Source organism: Coturnix japonica, chromosome 6 (genome assembly GCF_054131305.1).
Source record: "Coturnix japonica strain WE chromosome 6, WE-NBRP24, whole genome shotgun sequence".
NCBI lineage: Eukaryota > Metazoa > Chordata > Aves > Galliformes > Phasianidae > Coturnix > Coturnix japonica.
In genome coordinates this window covers 24,098,743-24,120,519 of record NC_140668.1, presented here as the reverse complement: position 1 = coordinate 24,120,519, position 21,777 = coordinate 24,098,743, and the positions used below count along the sequence as shown (strand labels likewise).

Here is a 21,777-nt window from a genome sequence, read left to right as displayed (position 1 = left end):
GATGACGTCAGGAGGCGGTGCCGGGCTGCGGGTTGGAGCGGGTTGAGGTGAGTGCGGGGCTGGGCCGCAGTGCGGGACATGGCGGTGTCCCCTCAGCTCCTCCGGGGCCCGCAGCCTTTGGGCCGGTTGGAGGCCCCGAGCAGCCCGTTGTTCTGACCGCATCGCCCGGTGCCGCCCTGTGTGCGCTCAGAGGGCGCTCGGGGCGCGGTTTGGGCCGGAGCTGCTCGCGGTGCGGGGCTGTGTTGGCTCTGGTGGGCCTCGGTGCGGGTGTGGGGCGGGAGGGGGGTGGGAGATGGGCTGTGTGTCACGGAGTGTATCGGGGATGGGGGGGGCTTTAAACTGAATAGAGGGACGGTGTGTGTTAGATGGAAGAAAGCAATCTCTCCTTGTGAATACCTTATATCTGGAGGTGCTCAGGGCTGGGCTGGATGGGGCTGTGTGTGCATTGCCCCTGTATGGGGTGGTGGCTTTAAGGCTTTAATGCCCCTTCCAGCTCAAGCCCTTCTGCAGCCCCACGATGCTGCTCGTATTGGTGGTGAAGCTGTCAGGCCTCAGCTTTGCAGGTCAAGCAGCTGCCACCCACCCAGTTCCTGGCTGTATTACTAAGCCATAAGGCCTTGACTTTGCCCAGCGGGTGGCTGGGTGCCTGTCTGCCAGCTGGAGCTGTGGCACTGCCCTGATGGTCATCTGATGAATGGATCTCTTTGGTACCAAGGCTTTCAGCCAGCTCTTCCTCTCACCCATTACAGTTGTAACAAAAGCACACTGACACCTTTTGGGTGGTTTGGAGCCTTCTGAGTGTGTGGTTTCCTATTCAGAGAAGGGGCTCATTTCTATAACACATTCACCTCCCAATTTCTCAGTGTTTTCATGTATTTCCCCCCATACCCCTCATGCTGGCACCATTCTGGGTGTGCCCACAAGGCACTGGCTGATACCTGATCTTTGCTGTTAGGAGCAGGATTCATACATAGCCATTCCAAGCTTTGTGTTGGAGTCTTCCCATTGCTTTTGTTTATTGCTGGGTTGCCTTACACAAGTGCTTCTTGAGGTGTGGAGTGTGTGTAACAATCTTGTTTGTGGATATTCTCATTCTATTTCTCTATTAACTTAATATATTTTAAGGTGCAATGATGATTTATTTATTTTGTTTTTTGGCAGGGGTGAAGCTGCTCGTGTGAGTTATGATTCAGAAGTAGCTGTGATATTTCATACATTCCTTGTCACAGTGCTGTAATCTGAATGAGCGCCCAGCTGTAGGACAGCCCTCTGTCAATTCAAATCTCAATTAAGCCACCTGTGAAATTGCTTTTCATTTCAGCTGCAGACCTGTTGGTGTCTGACCTTGTGGTCCTACCAGGAGGTTTTATGTGAGAAGATACTATGCTGATGTCTCATTTTAATGTGGGATCTTAACTAAAGCCTTGCTTTCTTCCCAGAGAAAATGTAGAGCATAAACTTCTTCCTGTTGTCCTTTTAGATCACCTATTTTTCCCCACGTATTTCTGATGGAAGACCAGCTGGAGTTCCTGCAGCACTGAATAGTTGCTTGGAGAAGTGGTGAATGAATGAAGATACGGTCGGTGATGGTAAGGGGGATGATTACATCTCGAGGCTAACAGCTTTTCTGTAGACTTCTATGAATGCTGTAGCACTGTAACGATGGGCTCTGAGCCAAAGCAGAAACTTAAAACTGCTCGGCTAATTGCCTGAATGCATGCAGGCAGTTTCTTTACCTCCAGATTGTTTTAATCAGGACCTAAAGTAAAGACTTGCTGAAGCAAAGCTGATTTGGCTCTGTCAGAATAGAGCAAGAGCTCTGTTTGCTCCAATGGAGAACAACTGGCTGAAATTCTCCTTACTGCAGCAAAATGCAGCTCCCTTTGGGAAAACAGAAGCTCTGCTTGGTATCTGGAAACATAAAAGAAGGCAAAGCTGAGTTAAGCATTAGGAAACATCAAAGCCCACCTTGGTTTCTTAGGGCTTGGAGGACAAGGGAATTGTCAGCTAAAAGCTGCCCTTGTTAAATAAGGCCTGGCATTCTGCAGGACGTGCAGTGATTAAATTAATAACACACATGGTAAGAAATAGCCTGCTGCTGTCTGTGTATTCCTTGCCTTCTGTACAGCTGTGCTGGTCCTTGGGAGCAAAGTAATTACAGGTTTAAAGCAGCAGCACAAGTTAAATGCAAAGATGTTAGGATTTATACAGTGAATATGTTGCTGAGGTAGTCTGAGGAGTTTCTAATGGGAAAATAAGGTTCAGGATGGTGAGTGCCTTGTAAAGTTTAGGAGGTGAAACTAAACTAAGGGGGATGCTTAATGCTTCCCTTTTTACTAAGCTGCTGTTGCTGGACGGGATGAGCTGCAAAGATCCCTTCCAGCCTCAGCCATTCAGTGCTTCAGTGTTTAGCTGGGAGGCATAGGCAAACTGTGCTTAATAACAAGTGAGAGTCCTCAGCTCTCAGTTTGTGGTAGCGTGGCACCGTTGAGGCGTGAACCACCTGCATGCTTTTCCTGCCTTTGATTGCCATTTATCTGTTTCTCCTCTTTCTTTCTGGAAGGTTCAGACGTGGGAGCTGCTGCAGATGTGGTTGCTGCTGGCGCTGCCCTGGGAAGATGCCTTGATAGGGAATTAACACCTGTTAGTGATGGGCTGTGGGACAAGCAAAGTGCTTCCCGAGCCCCCCAAAGATGTGCAGCTGGATCTGGTTAAAAAAGTAGAACCTTACACAGGCCACAGTGACATCTACAAGCATTTCATCAAAGATGATGGTGGGACTGTCATCAAAGCTGGCTCTCCCTCACCCCCGCGTCACACAAACCCATTTCCTGTTAACCCCCTGCCTGCCCACGCAGCCCAGCCTGAGCCCCGCAAGAACAAAGTGGCCAAATACCGTGCCAAATTTGACCCCCGAGTGACAGCCAAATACGACATCAAAGCCCTGATTGGAAGGGGCAGCTTCAGCCGCGTTGTGAGGGTGGAGCACAAGGCCACCAAGCAGCCCTATGCCATCAAGATGATAGAGACCAAATACCGGGAGGGGAGGGAGGTGTGTGAGTCAGAGCTTAGCGTGCTCAGGAGGGTTCGCCACACCAATATCATCCAGCTCATAGAGGTGTTTGAGACCCAGGATCGCGTGTACATGGTGATGGAGCTGGCTACTGGGGGAGAACTGTTTGACAGAATCATCGCCAAAGGTTCCTTCACGGAGAGGGACGCCACGCGCGTGCTGCAGATGGTACTTGATGGTGTGAGGTACCTGCATACATTGGGTATCACACACAGGGACTTAAAACCAGAGAACCTGCTCTATTACCATCCTGGAACTGATTCCAAAATCATGATTACGGACTTTGGTTTGGCCAGTGCTCGGAAGAAAGGTGATGACTGCCTGATGAAAACCACCTGTGGGACACCGGAGTACATCGCTCCCGAGATCCTGGTCAGGAAACCCTACACCAACTCTGTGGACATGTGGGCTCTGGGTGTCATCTCCTACATTCTCCTGAGTGGGACGATGCCCTTTGAGGATGACAACCGTACCCGTTTGTACAGGCAGATCCTGAAGGGAAAGTACAGCTACTCAGGCGAGGTGAGTATGGTGGGGTTAGGATAAGGGGAAGCCCAGCAAGAAAGCTCTCTGTTAATGGAGCTGTGTGGTCTGGTTGTCTTATGTGGGGCAGTGTTAAAAGCTTGCGATTCTGGCCCTGAAAATCCTTTCTCTCTCCTTTGCCAAACTGCTTCTATTGCAGCACAATGAGCTTCATGAGGAAATGTGTCTATAGAAAGATCTTGCTTCCTCCAGAGCAGAACTGGAGGGACTGATGGAGCTGAGATACTTGTAGTCAAATAGCTGGGATGCTACTGAGACTCGTGCCAGGGTGTTTGAGATGTGGGAGGAAATCAAGCTAGGGATGTGCAGATACAAATCCTAGTCTGAAAGCTGAAACATGAAGCTGTGGCAGACAAAGGCCTAAAGAGCGTTTCTGAAATGGGTCTGTGCTGCCTCCTGAGCTGAGCACGTAATAAAACTGAGGCTAGAAGGATGGCTTTGTTTTGCTTCAAGTGTCTCCTTGGGTTCGAGCCACTGGATTCTTGTAGGCTGTAAGAACAGTGGTGGCACGTGTGCTGCAGCAAGAGCACTAGGCTGTGCATGCTTTGGTTGTGACAGCATGTTGAGCCTTCTGCTTGTTATCCCCCTAAATGGCAAATGTGAGGCTGTTACAGGTACTGTGCCTGGCATGAGTGGTTTTGGAGAGCTGTAGATGTTTTACTGCCTTTGGAGTAAGGTGCGCATCAGCCAATGGCACCTTATTGTTTGCTCAAGTGCTTTCTGTTCTTCCAGAGAGAGTCAGGGAAAATGAATGCATTCATTTGCTGGTGTAATTAATCCTGTGCCTGACTGGAGCTGTGCACTGACAAAGCTGCCAGCTTTCTTGTTCATAGTCTGGGCTTTTAAAAGCTTCCAAATGTCTGATAAGCACAGAAATCTGTGTTTTGGTGTGTGTGATGCTGGTAAGAAGTCTGGAAGACATCAGAAACGAACCCACTGATGTGTTTGTAAGGCTAATGAGGACAGCAGGAGCCACGAGTCCTGATTCATTTGGAACAAGGTTGGGCAGAACACCGTACCGTGTCGCAGAGCTGCATGTCTGGGGTAGGTGCAGGATCAGACGTTTCACAGGAGCAGCTTGTTTTCCTTTCTCTCTTTGAAGATGTGAAGTGGGCTCCTTCTGAGATGCAGGGGCTGCCATGCAGTGGTGTGCATTCCCGTTCCAAATCACTCAGGTTTGTGACCTGTTTCAAACAGAGCTTTGAAGGTTGTCTGTAGAATTAGTCTAGTCAACTTGAGGCCATCCTTAGGGAAATGAGCTGGAGAGCAACGTGCTTGTTGTAACTCATGGTAGTAGTAGATACATTGGTAAATGTGGTGATGAAGTTTGTGACTTTATTGAACGAAGCTGAGCATTGCAAATCTATGCATCCCCCTATATGGGAGTCAGCAGCCATGTAGAGAGGTGATTTGCTTGTTCAGCTTGTTTGGGTTTTACAGTTGGGGTTAATGAAGCTTCTTACCTATGGCTCTTGCAGCTGCAATGCAATCATGGCCTTGGTGTGGACATGATTTGCTGAAGAGGAGAAGCAGCTGGTTCCATGGTGAGGGCACAGGCCCTTATGGTGAGGAGGAGTTGTGTCCTTCCCAAAAGGGATGGGAGAAGTTGCTGTAGGCAGCGGTAGTGCTGGGTTGCTCTGGGTCCAGATGGGGGCTGGGGAAACTTCCTTTCTTCTGGGGGCCCCAAAAGTTCCCCTGAATTCAGAGAGCACCTGCATGGAATGGAAATCAATGGGGGGAATAACAGCTGTGGATAAGGAGGCACCACGAATGTGTAGGGCTTGGGAATTTGGGGTGGTGGCAGTTGTTAATGCTGACTGCTTCCTTCAGCTCCCCCTTTGTATCTACAGCCATCTGATTGATGCTGGAGGCACCAGACTGGACTAGTTCAAGTTTTGCTCTTACATCCTTAACTTCGGGGTTTGTTTGTGGTGCTGCTTTCCTCCTCTTGTCTCAGTGCTCAGGGCTTTGTCCTGCCCCAAGAGCTGCAGAGTGAAGGGCAGCCTGCAGGGCAGCTCAGTGTGATTGTGTGCTGGGTCAGCTGTGCCCACTGATGTACCAGGAGCATTTGTCCTGTCTGACGTCAGTGGAGCAGGTACTGATGTCTGACGTGATCCTGGCTCATGGCTTGGGGGCAGCACTGTGCCAGCTGAGCTTGAAATGAGTCCCAAGGCTTCCCAACTCCCACGGGCTGATTGAGCTCACAGCGTGATACTCCTTTGGTAAGGCTTAGAAACGTAGAAAGTAAGGGGGGTAAACTTTCCCTGTTCATGTTCTTAAACTCTTTAATTATGTGTTGCTGTGTACGTGGGTGAAGAAGCAGACTTACTCCCTTTCTACTGCAGAAGCATTTTTTTCCTCAGGAGGAAAGAGTCTGCCTTGATGATTTTATAGATAAAGGAAAATGTCTGGGTTGTATTCTGTGTGTGACTGCTCTTGGTTGTGGTTGTAGTGTTAGCGCAGAACCTATCCTGTTGTCCCATCTCACTTCCTTTTGCGATGGCTGTTTGACAGCTCCCTTTGCCCCTTGGTTTTGCTGTTCAGGATTTTCATTGCACCCCTGAGGGGCTGGGTCAGCTCTGAGACACCATCTTCTATCACTACCCCTGTCGTTTCCTTCTCTATCTGACACCATGTGCTGGTGTGAATGGAGGTATTGCCACTATTTGTGTTGGAGGAGGGTTTGGTGGTACATTCATAAAGTCATTCAGCCCATCAAGTCCCAGCTGTCAGCACATCACTGCATCTCTCAGTGCCACATCTCCATGGACAGTGGCACCTCCACCTCCTTGGGCAGCTGTGCCACTGCCTCTTAGATGAAATTTCTCCTAATACCCAGCCTGAAATGACAGTGGGGAGAAGGGGAGAGCAGGACAGCAGGATCATGAGTGGAGGATGATGCCCATATTGCTTCTTTTGGTAACCTGAAGAATTTGAGTTTATCTTGGTGGAGGTCCAGCTGACTCTTTTTGCCCTCAAATGTGTTGTTCTTATAGACACTGTTTGTGTTCATTTGTCTCTAACCTTTGCTTCCGAAGTCTCTAGAACCTTCTCTTTCAGCTGCAGAGATGGGTGTTTAGTGGATCACGTTCTCGAGGCCCTTCCTTCTCCAAAGGGAGCAATACAGTTGTCCACCATTGCATTGCTTCTGAGACTTCTTGTACTCTGCAGCTAAAAACAAGCAGAAGGAAACTCTACAATCCCTAAACTGTCATTACTGTCAGCTCCTGGCCTTTGTCAGGCACTCCTGATGAATGGGAGCTACAAGTTCCCAGCAATATTTCTCCTTCAAAAGGTCTGAAAGCAGCCTTCTGATGTCTTCCCTGTCCATCTGCTGCTGATGGCTCATGAGTCATAGTGCCAGCTATGTTTAGCTTCATCACCGTGCTTTGCAGGTGGTAAATTACAGCTTGCTTTTCTTGGTCTCTGGCTGCTGGAGGGCAGTCTTGGTGATCTGCTAGACCTGAAGGAGGTGTACTCAAAGTAACACAGGAGGAGGAAGCTCTTAAAGAAAACCACGATGCTGCCCTTTGTACTGTGTTACATTTGGGAAGGTTTATCAGATGTTGGCAGTGTGATTTGTGATTGTGGAGGTTTGAATTACAAACTACTGCATACTGATGCTGGCCTGAACAATGAAAACATATTCGATATTGACTTCAGTAATATCCAGGTAAGGCTTGCTGCCTACCAGCATTCCCTTAGGTGGATCCACCTCTCATCCCCATCAGCATGGCTCTCCTTTCCCCTGCAGTAACAGGAGCCAGCCCCCAGGACTGGGCTGCTGGTTGTGTTGTACCAGTGGGTGATGTATTCCAGTGTGGAGTCAGGGCTCGGATGTGCTTGGCAATGTCTTGCTGGATGGGAAGAGCAGCAGCTTGTGTCAGCTCAGTGTCATTGTTGAGCAGTGGTTTGCCCTGGGATCTCTGCTGTGTAAAGGATTCAGGTTTGACAAAGCAACAGCAACAGAACCTGGCCCGGAGTGAGCTGCGGTACCAGCTTAAGTGCAGACATTAAGTAAACTCTCCAGGTATGTCTATGGATAGATTCGGGCTTGAAGAATGCAACTGATAACATGGTATCCAGGTTACCTTAGTAATAGGTGTATAGGTATACCTTAGTGATAGGTGAATAACTCAGTTCTGTGCAATTAAGAATTCTTGGCACTGCCATAGTAATATGTGGTACTGCCATAGTAACATGTGGTACTGCCCTCTTGAGCCATGCCAGACCCATGGGAAGCTTTTGTAAGGCACAGTCGTGGTCTGTTTTTCTCTTGATATTCCTCCACATAAGGAAGAGCTGCTCTTTGTATAAATCTGAGTTGTTTTTTTGCCTAGAAGAAGGAAGAAAAAAGATCAGTTTCCAGAAGAATGTGCTATTGCATTTCATGTAGCTGTGAGACAGCAGCGTAGAGCGACGAGAGCGGTGGTGAGATGCAGTGTGGGGTGGATCTGATGAAAAGAACACCGTGCTCTGCTTTGAAGAGCTGAGGCACTCGAGCAGGATGAAAGTGAACCTCTCCCAGCAGGCACAATGCACAGTGCTTGGGCACGTGGATGTGCTCCTTGGAGCATTCCTGGCTCTGTACTGCTCCTGCTTGATGGGTGGGAGTAGGAGGTGGGGTTGTGTTGCTGCGTATGTTGTGTGGCTGAAGTGTTTGTCCAGCTCTCCTCAGCTGCACAGCAGGTATCTTAAGCTTTCTGCAATGCTCCCAGCTCACATAAAACCTGGGAAACCCCAGTGTATGCATTTAAAAACTGAGTCCTTTTCTGCTTTGGCTGCTTATTGAGGCTCTGAAGATTGTTTCCCCTGCTGTTGGTGTGTTGCAAAGACCTTATCAGGATGATTCCTGCCATCTTTATATGATGTGCCCCTCATCCCATAGCATAGCACCTGCAGGTTGGTGGTCATAGAAGGCTTTGGTGTTTAGATGGAAGGCTGTATGTGGGGCTATGGCACGGTGTGTAGCTGAGGATGGAGGAAGGCGGGAGCTGCATCTCAGGGAGAAGGACTTGTAATCATGCAGCACTTCTGTGAGCTGGCTTCATTTCTGCATCTCTGGGCCCCATAAAATGCTGTTGCTTGTGGCGAGTTAGGGGTGTAGGGATAAAGGAACATTGGTAAGGGAGAAAAAGGCTATTAAAGTCACACCAACAGCAGCACATCTGGAAGCTGGGGCAGATTTTGGTGCTCTGGAGCACGAGCTTCATGGCTGGCTCCTCTGCTTCTTGCTTCTTTGCTCTTGTCAGCTCCTGCTTTGCCCTCCTGCTGCCCAGAGACTGCTAAGACAGAAATCCCAGGCACGTTTTCTGTTTCATTTGTTACTGAAGTGGCTGCTTTTATGGATTTTTCCTGAGAAATGGGCTTTTGCTAATGCACCTGATTAGTGTTGCTTGGTGAGATGGGAACCACACAGGCAAGTCTCAGAGGAGACAACCTCTGTCAGTGCCGTATTCACTACTGAGCTGGTGTGTGGATGTGTGCTTGGCTGCATGCCTGTCAGCTGTGAGCTCCCATCAGCATCACAGCACCCAGAGTTTGGAGCCATCAGCCAATAAAGGTGATTTCCTACCCAGTTCAAGGTGGAATTCTGCTGAGGAGAAAGGTGTTCCTATCATAGGATCACTCTGGTTGGAAAAGACCACCAGGATCATCTAGTCCAACCATAGGCTTGCTTCCTGGGTCATCCCTTTCTATCCGGAGAACGATTATAAGGGATTCTTGCATTTGTGTAGAGCTCTGACACACTGCATTGACACACAGGTTTCTTGTTATAGCCGGGATGACTCAGAGTTGTTGATCCATATCATCACATCAGATGCTGATGGGAAGGTCCGGATTTAGTTTCTTATCTCTTTCTGCATTTTTCTCATTGTTTTTTCCCAATTTGTTTTAAGCTTCACAAGCTTGGGGAATTCTTAGTGCCACTCTTAAGCTGCCTTTTTGCTTGCAGGGCTGGTTTTGACAACCTAAAGCTCTTGGATGAGCACCTGAAAACTCTTTATGGAATATAGTCCAGGCTTGGATATGGACTATACCATATCCAATGGTATGTTGTTCCCATACCTCCAGTGGTTGTCCAAGGGACTCAGCAAGGATCAATCTGCCATTAGGGGGCTTTTCTTTTTCCCCCCAGCTGTTTCATAAAAGCATTTTGTAGCCTCTGTGGGAGGGCGGAGGAAATAAATCACGGTTTGGAAATGCACTGGAACACTTGCTTTTTAAAGCAAGACAACCAGTACCTTGCATTGCACAATGTGCTTGATGTATATTGATTATATGGATAGAACATGCGAGCAAGTGCAATGGGGTGGTGAATTGAGCATGTCTGGAGGTGAGGGAGAGGTAGGGCAGGAGGTATGGGGTCATCTCCTTGTCTGTCTTTGGGCATGTATCCTCTTCCCTGGCTAATCCCAGAGGTCCCGTGGGTGTTTAGGGCTTTATCAGCTAACTTGGACGAGGGAGAAGAGGATGTATTCATTATATCTACAGGTGCCATTGTATTGGAGGAGCCACACGGTGTATTTGGGTTCCTGATGGCCTTAATGGATTGGAGCAGCTCAGTAGCAGACACCAATTGTTAGAAATAGGGATAAGTTGATGTGCAGAAATGGGTGAGGAATGGAAGATTGGAGGTGTTGGCTTATTGGGAGAGGATGTGCAAACAGATCACAGGCTGCTATGAGAGACAGTGGTGTCACACTGTTAGGAAAAGACAAATGCACTGGGATGTATGACCAGAAAGGGGCATAAGCCCTTTGCATCATGGGGTGCGTCAGGCTGAAGATATGACACTTCTGGGCATTGCACAGCCCCAAAAGCCCAACACAGTGTACAAAAACCAACTCTTCAGATCAGTAATACCAAAAAAACAAAAAAAAAACAAAGTAAAAAAGAAGCCTTCAAGTCAAGTGGAGGGAGTTAACAGGAGGTCAACAAACACTACTGGGTATTGCAAAAGGAATCATTGGAAAACTGAAAAGTAATTGGCTGCTTAGTGTAAAGAAGATGTTGTTGGAGTTTGCAAATACACCAAGGGTGCTTCAGATTGGAGAAGGAATCATCTGTTTTCCAGGTTATAATCAAAAAGAGCCTTAAACTGCTTCTAGAAGGATTTAGGCTGGATGCTTTAAAACACTTCAGCAGCATCTCCCGCTCACAAGAGAATATATATATGCACAAAAAAAGCCCTGAAGCATTACAAGGGGGACTGCTGAGGCTGTCTTGTAGAACAAGTTAGGCTGTCAACTGTCAGGAGCGATGCATCAGCTGTGGGTCCTTTGGGGATGGTGGGAGGGAGTAGATGGTCCATGGGCATCCATTGCAGCACTGTTTTTGTGCAGCTGTGCTATCTGTCTTTCACTTTCCTCTAATTTCTTAAGTTTTAAGGTAGATTTCAGCCTGATCCCATGAAGTTTGCAGGATGGGCAGTGCTGTGTGAGGTGTGCCCATAGAAGAGTGCTGGTACAGGGAGGAGAAGCATGTATGGGGGCACAGAGAGTCACACAAACCTCAGTAATCATAGAATATCCCAAGTTGGAAGGGATCCATAAGGATATTGGAGTCCAGCTCCTGGCTGTACACAGGAACATGGGAGACCTCTGGATGTGTGTGATGCTATTCAGTCTGAGGTGGGTTGGCTGTGACTGTCTTCTTCCCTGCTTCCCTTCTCACCTTTCCAGGGCTGCACCACCTTCTTTTTCCCTGCTCTTTACTCATATTGGCTTTCCAAGGTACAGCTTCTTCCTGTGCCTCTTGTTACAACGATAACAGCCATGCAGCTATTTGCAAGTAGCTCTAACCTGCTGCTGGGGCAGCAGTGTAATAACATCCCTTGTATGCTGAGCATCCCTTTACCCTCCCCCAGCCTGCAATCCACATCAACCAGAGTGAGTGATTAGTTCATGGTGCTCATTATCACCCAAACCAATGGCTATCGGCCCACTCTTAGCATGCCAGATATTTCTGTAGGCAGTGTAACCACGTTGCAGTTGGAGGATCCATCCCTAGCTGTAGAAAAAAGCTTTGTGTGTGTTGCTTTTGTAGCTGCTGTAGTTCTGCTGCGTGATTGTAGCTTGCATGGGGGGGAAGCGGCTGGCTGCTTCCATTTGGAAAGCTGGGTTATAGAAGTTCACAGCACCAGATGGCCACGCATACTTATAATGCTGTGGATTATTAAAGGGTCGTCGTTTTTGCCTCTTTCATCCTTCCTTTATTCCTCTTCCCCATATCAACAAATTAATGTAGAATACTTGGGAATCTGTTGTGCATGCAGACGTTAGCACAGAGATGTGTTGTGCTAGCATCTTTTAATCAGAAGCTTGTTGTTCCAGTCCTTTAGAACCGCACGGTTTTGAGCACATCATTGCAACTGTTTGTAGGCTGGGCATTGCCTTGGGCTGGGCAATCTTTTCTGTGCTGGAGCCTCAATACTGACCATGGCACGGCTGCCCAGAGCCCCATCCATGGCCTTAAGCACCTCCAGGGATGTGGTACCCTCAGCTCTCTGGGCAGCTGTGCCAGGGCCTCACCACCTTCATTGAGAAGAATTCCTTCCCAGTATCTAAATTCTATTGGCACTCTCAGTTTAAAGCCATCATTCCTTGTCCTGTCACTATCAGACTCTGTGAGAAGTTGCTCTGCATCTCTTTTATAAAGCCCCCTTTAAGTACAATAAGGCTGCAGTGAGTTCTCCCTGGAGCATTCTCTTCTCCAAGCTGAACGTGCCCAAATCCCTCAGCCTTATTTCATAGGAGAGTTGCTCCAGCCCTCTGAGCATCCTTGTGGCCTTCTCTGGACCTGCTCCAATAGCTCCATGTCTCTTCTTTTCCTGGTTACCTCCCAAATGACACAAAACAGCTCCAAAACGTGACCTCTCCAAAACCCACCAGCCTCTGGGTAGTACTGCCATCCAAATCTGGATGGTGACACCTGAACTGATTCCTTGCCTAGTCCCCTGCTGTACCTGTTTTGCTGAGCTCGTACATGATTCAGCTGCCTGAACTTCACTTGTATGGAAGTCATCATCCAAAGAATACCTGGGCACCTTGGGCTCTTTGCAGAGCCGGATGAGAAGCAGCACCTATATGAGTGTTGCTAATAGAGGTCAGCATCCTGTTCTAGGTGCAGGTGCTGGGAGCTCTGCTAGTCATGCTCTGGTTTCCTGCTTGCTTTGTTTGGAAGAGGGAGAGGTGGGCTGACTGCTTGACCCCTGAGCTGTGCACTTTTGTTCCCTGTGTGCCAGTGCAGGACTGTGCTTCAATAGCTTTTGTGCTGACGTGAATAACAAGCGGCAGCATAGATGGATTCTAATCACAGAGGCCCAGCTCTGCGTGCATTCACCCAGCCTAAGTGACACTCCTGCTTTCCCTCCTCCTCCTCATACAGCCTCGGAGCCCGAGTTGAATAAAGTCGAGCACACTTGAGAGCTCTTTAAGGCATTGTATGTGAGGCTGCTTTTCCCCTGAGTTTATTATCCAGCGGTGTGGAAGCTGCGGATCAGAGCTGCATCCCATGTTTTATGCAGCTTAGAAGCTTAAAAGATGCTTTTGTCATAAATGTCGCTGCATCTTGAAAGCAGCAGCTGTCATCCCTGAGTGGCAAGAGCTGCAAATCTCCACGGCAGGAGTTTCTCCCCCTCTCTCATCAATGCTGTAAGCAAGGCTGGTGTCTTCACATGTGTCTGAAGTGCTGCTCCTTGTGCCACCTGCCTGCTTGGGCTGATGTTGGTGCCTCCATAGCTCACCTGTGAGTCACTGCAAGGAAAAGTGGCAGAAAACCCCAACAAAACAGTGGTGGATGCTCCCAGCTCTGGCTCATTTTGTTTGCACAAACATCCGTGCTGGCACAGCAGAGGGTGCAGTGTCAAAACAGGAGTGAGCTGTGGAAATACCTGGTGGTGAAGCACGCTGCCAGCTGCTTGGTTGGTCGACAGCCTCTACCTCCTCTATGGTATTAATTGTTCTGTTGGTCTGAGTGGGCTTTTTCTCCCTTCTCTGCTGTCCTGCTGAGGGTTTTCCCTTATCACGATGGTCTCGTTTTGCCCTTGTAGACACCTAAAATGAGGCTGGGGGGTGCTCTGAGCATTGATGGAGATGTAGCCGTCCCTATTCATTGCAGGGAGTGGGACCAGATGGCCTTTAAGATCCCTTCCAACCCAAACGATTCTATGATTCTATCTGTTGGGTCAGCCTCGTGCCTGATAAAATCTTCTGCATCTTGTAAAACTTTAAATAGCCATCTGTTTTCTTTAGGTGGAGCTGCAGGGCTCCTCTGTCTCCCTGGTTCTTTGAGGTTTCTCCAGCTCTTGATCAAACTCTTCCTATGAATCAGTGAGGCTGGCGGCGGCGCCTCTGACTGAACTAGAGCAACCTTTTGAAGCTGTGATAACGTGCTTTGTGCTTCAGCTTTTTGTAAGAACCAGCTGGCAAAGGAGATTCGAGGCTGTCACAGTTGTGTGTCCCTCACCTTCCATGAAACATCGTCTGGAGAGCTCACATCACTTCTGCTGACAACACCACGCGACTCGTTTTGGAATCAGGCAATTGAATGTGCATCTCTTCCTTCAGCATGTACTGCCAAGGTTGGAAGTGGGGCAGCTTGTTTTGTGTTTGCCCAGGTCTGAGCAGAAGATTGCTCTCCTGCTTGGGGAAAATGTCAAGGAGCTCTTTGTGTGTGTGTTGTGTTGAGCACTGTGCTGGCAGAGCTGGGGAGAGCTCTCAGCCTTCCAAAGAGGGACAGGCATCAGCTCGGATGGTCAGACAGGTCACTTGAGCTCTTGTTCTTTGATATATGGTGTCAATATTTGTGTTTGCAGCACATCTTTCTCCTTTCAGTATCTAAAGGGCTTGTTAAGAAAGAAGGGGGCAATGACTCTTTAACAGGGTCTGTTGCAATGGGATGAGGGGAAATGCCTTCAAACTAGGGGAGGTTTAAATTGGTTGTAATGTTTTTTACCACAAGGGTAGCGAAGCAGTGACACAGGTTGTCCAGAAAGGTGGTGGGTACCCTGTCCATGGGGACCTGTATGTGTCCCCATTGGTGATAGAGGAGTTGGATAGATGGCCTTCAGGAGACCCTTCCAGCTCAAACGATGCTATGATTCCTCCCCATCTTCCTGGGAGGCCTCTTTCCTCTTGGTCTTGGTTGTCAAAAAGGAAAATACAGTGCAGAAAATCAAAGTGGGCGATGGGTGGTTGCACAGCTCGTCTCAGAGACAGGGAGTTACTTCTTAATGGTTGCTTTTCTGCTTCAGATACACTCCAAGGGGAAAGCCAGCAGCCTTTCCCACCTTCTGGGGAATCTCCAGGTGCTTGCAGGTTTGTGCAAGTTAGTAGCCTTAATTTAAGGCTCCTTTACAGCTTATGGAGGCATCTGATCTCTTCTGATCCCAGAAGCCCAGCAGTCTGGGTCCTGCCTGGTGAGCAGAAGGCAGAGCACTGTAGAGCAGTGCAAGGTTTCTGGAAAGTGGGTGTGTTTTCCCCAGGGGATGGGCTTGAGAACTGCACAGTTCGTTCCGCTCAGAGCTTCAGTAGAATGAAACCTTCCCTATTTTTAAACAGAAAGCTTTGGTGAAATAAAAGCTAAGACGTGCATGGTGCAGCAAATGAAACCTCTGCTTGCATAAACAGATCGATAAACTGATTTGTGTTTGCTGACCAAAAGAAAAAGCTAATTGCAAGTACTCCGTATTCAACATCTGCAGCGAAACTGGAATAATTGGAGTAATGAGAAATCCAATTTGCTTTTGCTTGGAGCTCGTTCTTCCCTAGGCTTCATTTAGCTGGACTGGTGCGTGCATCGCCTGGTTGTTGCGGGCTGATGTGTTCTTTATGGAGTTCTTCAAGTTCTAAATCACCAAGTTTGCCATCTGGCTTTGGGTACCTGCAGGGATGGGGTGCCATATAGCCATAGCCATAATAATGCTTTCCTATGTGCTTTTCCTGAAAATATAGCTCTGAGAAAAGTCTTCTTGCGTGTCAGTCCTCAGGTGTTCATTGATCTGAATTCATCTTTTATGTCTCTTTGGATCAAAGTAGAAAAGAGAGGATGGAGATCCTGGGATGACTGCGATACAGGCAATATTCAGAAGGGTAAGAGTGAAGAAGTTGCCCAGGAAAAACAGCAGGGTTGGAGTCATGCAAATCCTACCTTTGTTTTTGCAATTGGAGCGGGACAGGAGCTGTTTCAAGCTGTCCAAGTCATCTCACTTGCTGCTACCCGTAGTGCAGATGGTAACGAAGGCTGAGGAAGATGCTTCCCTTTGCTATTCATTGAACAGAAGAAGCACCCAATGCTGAAGTATGGTAGGAAGTCAATGGGCTTGTTGTGTGATTGATATCTGCACATCAGAGTCAGGTTGAGCTCTTTGATCCTCTTGTTGCAAGTAGCATAAGGACTGTGTGCTTCAGGACATACATGGCTCTGTAAAACAACCAGTGTGTTCAGCTACAGCCTTCATTGTGCCTTTTTCCCCCACGTTCAAAAAGGCCTTTGAAAAGGGCTGAGATGATTTTCACTTTCTACACTCACTGCACTCAAGGATGCTGAGTTTTGTTCATTCTCCAGTATTTCCTTTCTGTCCCATATTTTGTGCCATTTTCTCTCTTGTGTAGTTAGCAGCAGCGCTCATGTGTCCCTTTGGAACACGAGAGCTAAGGTAAGTAAGTAGGCTGTTTCAGTCACCTCTTGTGAATGTGAATGCATGGACCTTCTGTACCCCAGTAGCTGAGCAGCACATCCTGAGTGTCGACCCGACATACAGGGCAGCATTGGCTGTAGGCAGGCAGAGCAGAGCAGCTCTGAGAGCATCCTGCCCTTTCAGTGTCAAGTTCTCCTGTGGATTAGCTCTCTTGCAGGTGGCTTTCAGCTTCTTGAAAGGGGAAGATTGCTTATGGTGAATGGCAAACCTCAAAAGAAATCAGGACGTGTCTCTTCTTTGGACCTTTTGTGAGAAGAAAAGGGCATTCTATCTGGCTTCCCCATTGGTAGGTGCTGAAAGATAGAATCTTGTTATAGACTTAGCCACGTTCTTTTCTTTCACACCAAAAGAATGAAAGACATGGAGCAGCAGCCTGCTTTTTTAATACACGTGCTGTTCTCACTTGGTTACACATGTGTGACCTCAAGTCTTGTGTCAGAACCTTTACTTAAGCTGTTCAGCTGTTGTTAAAGCCACTTGGAAGGGGCCTCCATGCACTGCGATATTGGTGTTTGTCAGTTTTTATGGCTGTATTTGGTGCATTAAGGGGTTATAGGAGCAATCAATTATTTTCCGGTCTGGCTTTGTTACTTTAAAACAAGAATTCCTTCCTGTTTTGTTGTGATGTGTTCATTAAAATTCCTTATCTAGAATCACCTGCTGCATCTCAAACATTCTGTGGGCTTCCTCCCATTGAGGCTGTTTTAGTATTGGCCATTGAGACCAATTGGAGAGGGGAGGATGACTTCCCATTAGGATGGGAAATGGCAGGGATGTGGCATTATGGGTGACCCCATCCCCATGGTCCCAGTGTGAAGCTGTGGGGCTGAATCCATGGCAGTGGTTTTCATGAGCACCTTTAGGACCACAGTGGATCTGCCCAAGATTGTGGGGGTCCAGGTGACTTGGGGGAAGAACTGATGTTAGAAAATAGAGGAATAAAAGGAACAAGAAAGGCTGGTTGCTTGTAATGGAGTGACAGGTTGTTGTGTTGGTGAATGCATGTGCCAGTCGCAGTGTGTGTCTGTGTGTTTGTGTCTGCCAGCTGGGAAAACAAATGTGGACATGAGGTGTGGAGCTGAGGCAGCCTTGTCTCTGATGAGCTGCTGGATTCCCTCTTTTCTCACAGGCTCTCAAAGTAATTGCGTCTTATTCTTCTTCTGCTGGAAGATTTGAGGATGGAAGAGGAAGAGGTGGAATGCCCTGTGACACCTTTAAGGGACAGGAGGAATGAATGAGTGAATCAGCATTTTGTTCTAATTCCCTCTTTTGTCTTTCAGCCCTGGCCCAGCGTGTCCAACCTGGCCAAGGATTTCATCGACCGCCTGCTCACGGTGGACCCCAGCGACAGGATGACGGCCCTGCAGGCCCTGAAGCACCCCTGGGTGGTCAGCATGGCGGCCTCCTCCTCCATGAAGAACCTGCACCGTTCCATCTCCCAGAACCTTCTCAAGAGAGCCTCCTCCCGCTGCCAGAGCACCAAGTCAGCACAGTCCACACGCTCCAGCCGCTCCACCAAATCCAACAAGTCCCGGAGGGTTCGGGAACGGGAGCTTCGAGAGCTCAACCTGCGTTACCAGCAGCAATACACTGGCTGAGCACCGGGCTGGGACCTGCCCGAAGTCTTTCCAGATGTCTTCTCTACAGTGTAGGTGTGCAGCACCCTTTGCTGCAGGTTCCTCCCTCCCTTCTTTCAGGTGTTCCCTCCCCCACAGTGCGGAGGAAAAAGGAACCTTGTGGTGGCACTATGGGCCAGTTGTGCTGCAGGGTCTCACGCAGGGAACGGAGCAGTTCGTTGGCTCAGAGCTCAGAGCCTCGAGGAACACACAAATTAAGGAGCCACAAACGGGGAGGAGCTCTTTCTGTAGCCCAGGAGCCTGGTTGTTCATAGTTATTTATTAATTCCACTCACATATGGAAACAAAATCACTTTGTATGTGCACACGTAGCACATACACACCTGTGGGTGTGTGTGTATTTGTAAAAAATTCATATATACACACATTCCAAGCTGGTTTTGTCACACTCTGAGGTGCCTTTGCAGTGAAGCTGGTATGAGTCACATGCAGTCAGAACCAAGATAGCACTGACTCACAGCGTGCTGCCCACCAGCTCCTCGTCCCAGTGCAATGCCACCCAAGATGCCAGACAGCAGTTGTGTGCGTGACGGCCGTGAAGCTGTAAGAATCCCCAAAGGGTTGCCTGCCATCATTGTACTGACATCAGTGGTTTGCTCACATCATGCAGATTGGCAGCTGGACCAAAACACTGCCACCTTGGAGCTGGAGTCCCTTCCCTTTCATCCTGTGACTGCGTGGTTGCTCCCCAGTGAGGGGCAGTGAGAGAAGAATCGTCCTGCAGGACCTTTGTGCTCCACAGAGATGAAGGCAGTTCTTAGAGGTTCCCCTCTTTGTAGTAGGAGCAGTGCCTACCATGCAGGGCTTGGTTTTGTTGCTGTGGTCTGGCTTACTGTTACCAACTGTTTCCAATGCTATGGTTGCTCTGGGGTGTTCCCTGACCCCTCCTGTTGCCATCAGTTCTCTGGGGGCAGGGAAGTGGTGGTGGGAGCTGGCAGGGTGGCCACAAGGGGCTCCACAGGGGTAGAGTAGGGGCTTGGCTAGTAGAAACCAGCAGTGAAAGATGTGCAGAAACCACCAAGCTGTTAGATACAGCTTAAAACCACCAGGAAAAAGTGGGCTTTCAGTCCTACTGAGCTGAAAAAAGGACATTTCTAGGGATGTGCTTTCAACCCCAGTGCTAAGAACCCAACCTCACCACACACCTTTTGTTCCCAAGCTCACGGTGAGAATGACAGAGGATACCTAAGGACGATGATTGCAGACCCTTTCCATGGGTTGCATTGGAAGCTCTGCATCCCTTGCAAGCTGCTCTGTCCCCAGTGTCCATCCTTCCATCAGCACTAACTGCTGTTGCAGAATTGCTGGCTGTTTTTACTTCAGCTCTGTGGGCTGCAGAGAGGAGAAAAAAGGAAGGTTTCTTCAGCTTCTTTTCCTTTTGGTTGTAGTCTTTCCTGGTTCATTACCAGGAGTGACAAACTAGACACAGTTTCTGAGAAAACAGGCAGCTTGCCACCTGCTTCATTAGCAGCTGGGTGCTCCTTGTATTCCTGCAAACAGCTCTTCAGAAGCAGCAAGTACTTCAAGGCGGGTATTAACTGGAAAAGTGCTCTTCCCCTTCTTTACGTGAAGAGCCAGTCGGATGCTTTCTCAGAGAGCTTCTGGTTATGAGCCATTACTTGAAGGAGTCTTCTGCTTGTTCGGAGCATCGCAGCCGGGCACTGTGATCTTTATATCCACTTTGGTGCTTTTATAGCCCTCCCCAGATTATCTTGCATGCTTACCCATAAAGCAGGTCTCCCATCAGTCAAACTGATGGACTGAGCCAAGACCCCTGGAATCTGAGACTCTTTCCTTTAACCACTGGCTCATCAATGTGCCCAGATTTGTTTGTATCTACCTTGTCCCTGTGTGCTTCATGTGGATGCAAGAGGAGGGCAGGAGGCTGAGTCTGACCAAGCTCGCGTCTCCTTCACACAGCAGAGCACCAATCTAATCTATGGCTTAAACAATTCCTTGGTGCTTCCAATCTTGCAGCTGTGGCATGTCTTCAGCGAGGGGACAGGCGATGTGCCATCAGTTGAGGTGCCTTCACAGCCTGTCCTTGAGGAGCTTTCACTGTGAATGATCTTGCTCACCTTCATCTGTGTTCTGCAGGGGCGTCTCAGCTCTCCATTCATCTGATATCTCAGGACTTTCCCCTTTCCAGAAGTGCCTTTGCCTTTGGGGATGTTAGAAGTTAAAATCTATGATGCTTTATTGGTTTGTTTTTCTTTTTTAACCCCTTATTTCCTTCTTTGGCTCTTAATGTTGATTCCATTGCTGTGTCCTCGGGGTGTGCAGACCTTAGCGGAGGAATGGTGTTGTTGTCTGTACTTGGTTAATAGGGTGAAAATGAAGCTGGAAGGACACCTAGTGGCAAACTGCACCGTGTCCTCATCCAGATGGAGCTGTAGGGGGTCAAGGAAACGTTGTACATTTGTCTTTTGGAACTTAGCACTACTGTGTAAAGCAACCCTATCGTTCTGCCTTGGATGTTTGCCTGCTCTGCTGGGGAGGTGGATGCGGCCTCAGAGGACGTTGCTGGCTGATTCCTTGGTATTGTGGGGGGGAACTGAATGTGAAAAAGGTCTTCCAGACTAAACGTTGATAGTCTACAGACTGTTCAGCTTTGTGTCCAGCTTTCTGAGCGTGTGATGTATTTTCCTGTGTGCTTTGCTAAAAATCAGTTGCTTGTCCAGCTGCGATTCACTTCTTACTCTTTCAAGGCTATTGCAGACTTAACGCAGCAGCCCAGGGGTAGCAGATTCCCTCATTCCTTTGGTCCAGCAGCAGTCGTGGAGCAATGTAGCAGCCAACATGTGGTGCTTTGTGGGTGGGAGAAGAGCACTCCCATTGAGATCCATGGTGTGTGGGGCCAACATTGGCTTTCACCTTGGGTTATGCCAGTTCTCTGTGGGCAGAGTAAAGCAGAGGCTGGCTATTTGGAGATGGCACCGGAGGATTCCCAAAGCGTTCCCTATCTGTAAAAGAATCCAGGTCAGCCCATGGCTTTGGGCAGCTGTTTTCCAGCCTTCTTCATCCCAGAAAACAACGTGCTGTGCCTGTTCCTCTCAGACACCGAACCCCAGGCTGCCCTTGTTGCTCTCAGGAGCATTTTGGTGCTTCTCCTGACCACTCAGTCTCCTCTTCCAGCCTGGATTCAAAATGCAGCCCTCAGGTGCCAGGTGAGCATCACCGAGCGGTGAATTAGCCAGAAAATGTGAAGCAGCAGAGATGCTTTGTGGTATCAGCATCACAGAGCGTGGCACCTTCCCCCCCTTGGTGTCCCCATGGCGCAGAGAGCTGGTGTCCCCCCCCCCCTTGGTGACACCGTGTCCTCCTCCTGCTGTCCCCCCATTGCTAACACTGTACATCCCGTGTGTGTGACCGCTGAGCCACTCACTGCTGTTGCCTGGATGTTGCTCTGCTGTTACTGAATGTGGAGCAAATCCTGGCCCAAACCAGAAACGAGAACCTATCAGCTGCTGGGGAGCTTTCCTTGATGCCTTTCACTGCGGAAAGACACCTCCTGGGGAAGCTGTGGGACCGGAGGCCTTCCAGCGCTGCCTGTTATTTTCGGTCACTGAATTTCCTGTGCACAGCACTCATGTCCTGTTTGCTCCTAATGAAATTCTGTGCCTTGCCCTTGGGCCTTGTCTTTACAGACTGTCTCATAGAATGAGGTCTGAAGCGTTGTAATTAGTCTGTCACGTTCCGGTTAGGGTGTACAGAGCTATTTATTTTGTGTACTCGGTCTGTTAAACACGGCAATGTATCCTGTGTATCCCATCGCTGCCGTGTGGTTCCTTCTGGCTTGTGGCTGCTGCTCTGGGGGTGTT

General features: G+C 48.7%; 1 protein-coding gene across 1 annotated transcript; it reads left to right on the top strand.

Moving 5' to 3' along the window:
* PSKH1 (protein serine kinase H1) lies at positions 1 to 21,722 on the top strand. Its single transcript, XM_015873743.3, has 4 exons — positions 1 to 47; positions 1,481 to 1,589; positions 2,564 to 3,595; positions 17,600 to 21,722. Exons 3-4 carry the CDS (start codon positions 2,651 to 2,653, stop codon positions 17,915 to 17,917), a joined length of 1,263 nt encoding a protein of 420 aa, XP_015729229.1. The 5' UTR covers positions 1 to 47; positions 1,481 to 1,589; positions 2,564 to 2,650; the 3' UTR covers positions 17,918 to 21,722.
* The last annotated feature ends 55 nt before the right edge of the window (positions 21,723 to 21,777 follow it).

Bases quoted from the DNA above. Each gene is read 5' to 3' on its own strand.
- PSKH1 (XM_015873743.3), top strand. From the start codon at position 2,651: ATGGGCTGTGGGACAAGCAAAGTGCTTCCCGAGCCCCCCAAAGATGTG. The intron at 3,596-17,599 runs GTGAGTATGGTG...TTTGTCTTTCAG, and splicing joins AGTACAGCTACTCAGGCGAG to CCCTGGCCCAGCGTGTCCAA.